This window comes from Limulus polyphemus, unplaced genomic scaffold (genome assembly GCF_000517525.1).
Source record: "Limulus polyphemus unplaced genomic scaffold, Limulus_polyphemus-2.1.2 Scaffold821, whole genome shotgun sequence".
Lineage (NCBI taxonomy): Eukaryota > Metazoa > Arthropoda > Merostomata > Xiphosura > Limulidae > Limulus > Limulus polyphemus.
Genome location: NW_013666431.1, coordinates 377,138 through 385,606, shown reverse-complemented (window position 1 = coordinate 385,606; position 8,469 = coordinate 377,138). Strand labels below are relative to the sequence as shown.

At 35.4% G+C, this 8,469-nt stretch overlaps 1 protein-coding gene across 1 annotated transcript in view; it reads left to right on the top strand.

Moving 5' to 3' along the window:
• Positions 1-2,634: 2,634 nt before the first annotated feature.
• Positions 2,635-8,469, top strand: part of LOC106460714 (voltage-dependent calcium channel subunit alpha-2/delta-3-like) — a 214,017-nt gene continuing 208,182 nt past the window's right edge. Inside the window, exon 1 of the mRNA XM_022387493.1 lies at positions 2,635-3,135. Coding sequence (XP_022243201.1) covers positions 2,951-3,135 — 185 coding nt within the window. The 5' untranslated portion in view covers positions 2,635-2,950. The remainder of the gene's footprint in view (positions 3,136-8,469) is intronic.

The following is an 8,469-nucleotide window of genomic DNA, read 5'->3' as shown; positions in this document are numbered from 1 at the left end:
CCGTCCCTAATTTTGAATTGATAAACTAAAGAGAAGGTAGCTAGTCAACAGTATCCACTACTAATTCTTGGGCTACTCTAACAACTCCAAAATGCGGAGCGCAGTTTTGCGGTAACCATGGACTATCGGATTCACAGTCCGGCATATTATACACAAAGAAACGATTAGACATTAAACTTATGTTAAGTATCACGTATTCTATATAAACAAGTATTAACAACAGCGACAAACCGTAAAATATTACCCTTGATTTCTAACATATTGTTTTTACAATTTTTTGCAGACTTTTTAATCTCATAACGGACCCAAGATTGTGTATAAAATAATTAACGGAATAGGGGGAATGCGTTGTTTACGTAACTCTTGACTATAATAATATTACTTTTGTCATTAACGAGGTATTATAACGCATTACTTTTTAATGTACGTAATATTACAGATAATTTCCGTAAAAAAAGAAAGAAACGAGCTCGTCTCGTTACCTTCTTCTCCGTTGTATGCACCTACACTTGTGCTCTTATATTTGTGCTTATATTTTATAGCCAAAGTAAATTTTTCCTTCAAAATTATAAGCAAATCAAATATGTAAAGTACGTGTCAAATATGATTTCCCCTTGAGTAACAGCCAAGACTAATTTCGGAAAGCAGCTCACAAAATGGCTTTCACACAAGCTTTATCAGCACTGAGGACTTAGTTTTATTTTTTATTTGGTTGATTGTTCGTGTGCCACTGTGTAATCAGATTAACTGGTTACGTACAGAGCTTACGTAAAAAAAAAAGGCATATTAGGGATTAATATATTAACTTCCAGACGTATAGCGGTTAAAAAAAAAGAAGAGAGAGTAAGGAATAGGCCAATAACTGTTTAGCAGGACAAGACTAAAGAAGAAATGTAACGACTAACATAACTTTCACAGTCTAATATTACATAGCCCAGGCTCAGGAAGAAGTTAACTTTAGTGAGAGATGGCCATTAAGCATTTAGACTACAGAGAGCTTGATTCTCGATAAAAAAAAAATGTGCTTGCCTATATAAGCTTCATGGATTTCTTCGTCGTATCTCGTTAAAAGTCGAGTACGCAGTAATAATAAAATATATATATATATATTGAGTTTTTAGCATAATACTGCAAGCTGGTTATTCAAAGCCCTGAACAATAAATAAAAGGTTTGTGGCCTGTGTACTAATGTCCAAGACTACTTCCCTGTCTTATTTATCATTCGACTTTTGTTATCGTTCGGTGTGTCTTTTTTAGAAGTTTTATGGTTTCAAATTAGTTGAATTTTCAATGTTTTTGGCATTGCTTATTGGACAGCTACTACATCACAGTCAAGACCATCTGTACAGCTGCTACCAAGCCCAGTGAATAAATATTTAATCATTTCTTTCGATAATTACTCATAATCGTTAAGGTATAAATTATAATATCATACTTTTTAATACACCTACTGTCTTTTCATACAGCCGTTAAAATCTTAGAGTTAAAATGTCACGAGGATTCAGTAATGTCACATAATTACTCAATGGAATGCACTAACTTCACCAGGTTCGGTGCAAAGGTTACCTTCCATCCATCCCCACACTTAAAATATGTTTTGTTTTGTTCGTTTTTTAATTATGCACAAAGCTACACAAGGGCTATCTGTGCTCTGCTCACCACGGGTATCGAAACCCGGTTTCTAGCGTTGTAAGTCCACAGACATACCGCTGTGCCACTGGGGGGGGGGGGCTTAAAATATGCTTGAGTACTAAAGACTACGAACTCATCTTTATAGTTTTCAAATTTCTACCGAGTTCTCACCGATTTGTCGTGTTATTAATTTGAGAATAAAGTGTCATTAGCTTAATGCCTCGGAAGATGAAATATTAATTCCATAAGATAATTTTGTATCAACCAGTATGTACATTTTCGCATATGTTTATATATATATATAAGGAATTATATATTTGTATAATATATACGATTAAATTTGACTGAGATTAGTTTGCACTACTTTGGGTAAAAAAGGGAAGAATAAGATAAAGAATATGAAGAAGGTATTTGAAAGTTTAAAAACAACTAGTTTTGTTGTTGTTGTTTTTTTGCACCGTTTGGTAATTTGGTCTTCTTCAATATTCCATTTAATGAATTTTGAACAAAAGAGTTTCAATTTACATTTGCGCCATCTGTAAGCACTTTGTTTTATCGTCATCCGTTTGATAAACGACTTGATTAATGTCTGGTTGGAAAAAAAGGTAATATTAAAAAGCGAGAACCTAGAAAATAGGAACTTTATTACTGCAAAAGTTTAACAGATTACATTCTGATATCTGAACGTTTGGCTAATAAATGTCATGCTACTCTTCAATAAGAAGTTACATAACAGTTTTTCCTTCATCTCATGAATATTCTATTAAATATAATAAATATTCTCCTCGAACGTTCGAAGTTTCATATTCTCACTCCCAGATGGTGTTGAAATGCATTTGAAATCCCTCTATTTATGCACAACGCCAGTCAAATGAAGGCTGATTATGTTGATGGATACTTTATGCTCATGTTTTTGTTCCTTAGAACAAACAAATAATGCCTCCTACAGAGCATCCGAACATTTTTCATCTCATTTGTTTTGAGAGAATAAGCCATCGCTACTTAATACATGATGGGATACGTGAACACGGCAGTTGCTTTCGCTGCAACCTTTACATAGCTCTGTTTCGCCCAGTCGAGTCATCCAATCAGCGCCTAGTACTAAAGCACATCGTTGCCTGTTTGTCACGTGAAGAATGGTTAGCCAATGGAGAAAAGGTTTACAATTGGGTATCTGCTCTCTAGAAGTGGAGTGATACTCGCGAGTTAGGGTGGCTTGTTTTCTGGCTTGAGTAATTAAGAGTGTAGCCTCTTTTCCACTTTCTCTACTAGTTGTAGCTTTGACCTCATGTGACAAAGCGCCATAACAAGCTCAGCCATGGGACCTCAGAAGCTTCTGATGCCTCGTGCAAGATTGTCCTTCACGAAGGAAATCTCATGGAACGCTGGTAGAGAACAGAAAAAGCGACCTGTGGGCTGCCTGTGCTTGGCTGCCGTCACATTTCTCGTTCTCATTCCTGTATCCAACCCTCGTCTCGAAAATATCGAGGTAGACGCCAACGAGTAAGTGTAAACTCTATTTATACACTCTTTGGGTAAGAAAGCCAAGTTTCAAAATGACTTCCTCAACGAGAGATAGGTTTATGTAACAATACATCTAAAATTATATTCCAAGTCTAAGAATAAAATTAATTAAATAGATTATATCTTACATTTATCATGAGATGAATACCAGCTGCCCATGTGTCTGGTGGCTCTTTAAAAATTATCGAAATTACCCGAGTAATTTTTTTCCAAAGAGGGCGTTGCATGTAAAGATCAAATTTAGGTTTAAACCAGGCCCACGACTGGGTAGTATATTAGATCTATTCTCTCTGATAATTAGTGAATTAATAATAATTTTGTAAATCTACATTTGTATTTGATTTTCACTGAAAAATATTAAGAACTCTTCAAATATTACTGGTATGTGACTTTTGATGGCTTTAACTTATTTGACATTCAAGCATTGAGTTTATTACTCCAAACACTTGACTGTGAACACTACTTCAGTACCTGTTATGCTAATCGGTATGCTACTTATCTTTGTAAATTATTTATGTTTACGAAGTAGATTACTGAAATTTTATAGCTACTTATAATTTTTTTTTCTAATATAATTATGACTGTCTGTGTTTCAGTAAAATGTTAATAAGTCTAACATAAAACTAGACGTGATTTGGAATCATAATTGAAATGTACCTCTGAAACTCGTGTTATTTGCATGCAACATTTCCTCGGAAGGAAATAAGCGTTAAAATAGTGATTAGACGAAGGGTTAGGAAATTCCATCTTTATATTGCCCTTCATTGGGTTCTACCAAGTTAAGATTGTAAAATTATCTTCAATTCTAAATTTAGTGTTTTGGAATATTCGGTTAGTTAGATCTTTGGCTAAGACCTAATGATAGGTCTTCGAATGGCTAAACTAAATCAAACCTTAATCCGTGGCAAGTGTTTTAGTTAGTTTTCGACTGTCCAAACTTATCCCAACTTTAATCCGTAGCATAGCAAGTGTTTGAGTCAGTCTTCGACTGGCTAAATTTATTCAAACTTTACAAGTATTTTTAGTCAGTCTTCGACTGGTTAAAATTACACCAACTTGAATCCATAGCAAGTGTATTAGTCAGACTTCGACTGTCCAAACTTATTTCAACATTAATTCGCAGCAAATGTTTTAGCTCGTCTTCGACTGGCTAAACCTATCTCAACTTGAATCCGTAGCAAATGTTTTAGTTAGTCTTCGACTGTCCAAACTTATTCCAACTTTAATCCATGACAGGTGTTTTGAGCAGTCTATGAAAAGCTAAGTTTCTTACTTTTGATCCTTGGCAAGAACTTTGGTAAGTCTCTAACTAGCTAAATTTAATTATTCTCAATTAACTTCGTAGCAAGTCGTTAGGGGGTTCTATGTTGGCTAAATCCTGTTTCTAGTTGTCTTCCTGGCGTATTTTCAGGTAGCCTTTCTTTCGACTGGCTAAATCCTGTTACCAGTTGACTTCCTGGCATGCTGCCAGTAGGCCTTCGTTGGCTGAAACCCGTTTCCATTGACTTCTTGCCATATTGTCTGTTTTCAGTTAGCTTCTTGAAGATTAGTCAGGTATTTGACTGAATAAACCAGTTATTCTAGGTTAATTTTTTTTGGAAAATCGTGATTTTGGCCCTTGAATTATTAAGTATGTCTTTGAGAGACTAAATATCTCCTTAGTTTTTTTTTTTTTTATGTGATCCGTGAGGTAGATCTAGCTAATTCTATTTCCATTAGTAGTGTTTTGGTCAAACCTGTACCTAGTTGAATTAATGTAAAAATAAATAAAAAATAAACCACACTTTTGGAACAAAATGTTATTATCCTAATAACTTTCTATCAATTCGAAATATAGATAATTGACTGGTTGAACTATTCCTAATTAGCTTTCTGGCATTTCGTGAGGAAGAGCTTTGGTTGATTAAACTGTTCTTAATTGATTACTTGGCAAATCGTGAGGTAAGTCTTTAGCTGGTTAAACTGTATCTGACGAACTTCATGGTAAATCATGAGGTAGGTCTTTAGCTGGTTAAACTGTATCTGACGAACTTCATGGTAAATCATCAAGTAGGTCTTTAGCTGGTTAAACTGTATCTAACGAACTTCATGGTAAATCATGAGGTAGGTCTTTAGCTGATTAAACTGTATCTAACGAAGTCATGGTAAATCATGAGGTAGGTCTTTAGCTGGTTAAGCTGTATCTAATGAACTTATGGCAACTCCTGAGGTTGGTCGTTGGCTGATTAAACTGTTACTGACTTCCTGACAAATTGTTAGGAGAGTGTAAGTTGGCTAAGCCTGCTTCTAAAAGCAAATAGGTAAAATGTTTCTAAATGTTGCATTTCGGTTTTGCCGTGGTCTATTTGTATGATGTGTTAAAACTTGCCAATACACAGATATTGACTCTTCTGTCGTTATTGCGTAGACATACAAAAGAACAATTATATAGACGGCACTGAACAACCGAGGTAGTATATATATGTATTTTAGGCTCATGGTATGGGAAAAAAATTTATTGAATGGTTTCTTAAAATTTCGTCTATCAATAAGTACTGTAAGATCGATAATAAATGGTCGTTCTTTGTCACGTGTACGATAACTTTATAACTCTCGTTTTACTTTATTTATATCGCTGTTTTTGATTTTTAGTTCAAAGCTACACAATGGCTGTCTGCACTCTATTCACTGCGGAATCGAACCTTAGATTTTAGCGTCGTAAGTCCCTAAATTTATCGCTGACCTACCGGGGAATCTTTCTTTATGTGTGATTCAGTAGTACGTATGTCAAAAGTAGTGTTTTGTACTGATTTTAAACTACTGTGGTAGCTGGTGATCTCTGCTTTCTCCTCCCCTTCCCCAGACCCGAGCCCCCTCTTCGCACTATAAAACAATACTGGGTCCATAGTGCACGCGCCCTATGACTGTGTGTAAAGTTTAGTAATTATGCAACGTATTAATAGCCGGCTAAACACATAAGATAAACGTATGAAATTTACTAAATATTTAAATGCGAAAGATTGCATTTAAGCAGTATCCTTCGATTACGGAGTCATTACAAACTCATTTGCCCCCAGTGGTACAGCGGTATGTCTGCGGACTTACAACGCTAGAAACCGGGTTTTGATACCCGTGGTGGGCAGAGCACAGATAGCTCTTGTGTAGCTTTGTGCATAATTAAAAACAAACAAACAAACTCATTTGTGTCCAGTAATGTAAAGACGTTTACCAAAAAACTGATCAATGGGACAAGATAGGAAAAGTAGCCAGTGTGGTGGTGTTGTCTGCAGTAACGTCATCACTAGATTTTATTTTTGAGCACTAGCTATCAATATAAAATTATATGGGGGGTTTGACCCCCTATGACCTTCCTCATGCCACCCTGAATCACTGTGTCAAGTTTGGTGCTGATTGATCAAGAAATGTGGAAACGTATAAGGAACAGATATGAAATGACAGATATACGACTGTGTATTTTTCCCAGACACACATTTTGTTTATTTAGTACATAAAGAGCTTTTAGTTATTTCATAGAACCTCTGTGATAATTTGATGATTAGTCCAACTGCAACTGGTCACAAGCTAATGAAAGATCACACATAGTATCGAGAAACGAAATAACTGCACGATATCATCATTGTAAAATCTTATAACCTGACGCTAAACTTATTTGGTTGGATATTTTAGAATTAAGTAACGTTTATTTAATGTTTATTAACTTAGACATGCTTCAAAATCTGAATCCACTGTTAATTATTTGTTTTACTCAATATGTAAATTATTTTATAGAAATCTGTGGTGAAAGAAATCAATACTATAAAACACACGAGGTAGCACTAAAAGCAGACGTTTCAATTGCTCTGTGTGACTGATGTTAAATGTTTGCATTATGATTTATGAATGAAACTGTTATGTATGTCCCATTGTTGATTGCATTCAGAGGACAGGTCATCTGATTCCAAGCTTAACCATGTTCACACCGATAACATCTAGTAGTTAAAGTTCGAATCTGTATTTGTATTAGAGCTGTATGAAAGTATATCTTAACCATGTTCACACCGATAACATCTAGTAGTTAAAGTTCGAATCTGTATTTGTATTAGAGCTGTATGAAAGTATATCTTAACCATTTTCACACCGATAACATGTGCTATTCACTGTGTTAGGGAAACACGAATGTTCAAAAATTCAATAAAAAACAAAATACGAAACCTTATAACCCGAGCGCTTTCGAAAGATGGACCTTCATCAGGGACAAACCTATCTAGAAGTGAGAAAAAAGCTGTATTAAAGCATGGAGGTTGTCCATGTTCCAGGACTGCCAACTTTAAGAATTTGAGTGAGTGAACTTTTAACTCGCAGTAAGTTGGTGCAAGTGAAGGCGATCGCCTTCTAGGGGGGGGGGGGCTGTGAGCATGGTCCCTCCTCAAACACTTTGTTATTCAATGAAGCAAATTGGTGCAGTCTGGTTCATTTCTTAGATCTTTTTGATGCTGAATTTCACCTGGATCCAACCGGTTAAACAACCACAATGCTTTACAGCTAATTTGATCGAAACGTGATATTTTTTACTAATGAATGTGAGTTTGAGAATAGGCCTAGGTGAGTGATCCTCACGCTCAATGCGTAAGTGTTAGTTAACTCTGTATGTTCATACCGATACAATGAAATAGTTAGGGTTAGGCTCTGAATTCATTTCAGAATCGTATGAAAGTCTAGCTTACCCATGTCACACCGCTAAAATGAAGTAGTTGGGCTCTTTATGCAAGTCGTAGACAAATATGAACAACCGAAATCGGTCTAATTTCCAACATTAGACTTTTGCAAAAGTCTGACTTTCCTGTTTAGCACCAAGGATAACTTTGTGTCTACATTTATAGTTAAAAACTTGCGGATATTAATTAAAGTTGATTCTGTATCTGAAGAATAAGTAAGGTTAGCGCCACAGAGGGCGGGTTTGTATTTCTAGAAACACATTGGAGCGCGAGTCTGCACGACGACGGTTGAATATCTAGGTCACTACAAGTAATCAATGGTGCCACCCGGACTGCAGGAAAAGTGACATCCAGGGACTATCAGCTCAATGTCAGTTTCAATCATATAAAGGCGAGTTGGGAGACCGACCATACACTGTTACTTAATTGTTGTTATAATATTTGAGAGAATAGTCTGGACTGACTAAATATTTAAGCTTCAGTGGGAATTAAAACCCTTTATACAAGAAATGTCTGTAAAACCTTAAAAACAGCAACAATATTTGTATCCGAAGTAAACGATGGTATATATATATATATATATATATATATAGTATGTGACTATAGTAATAACTAAAAT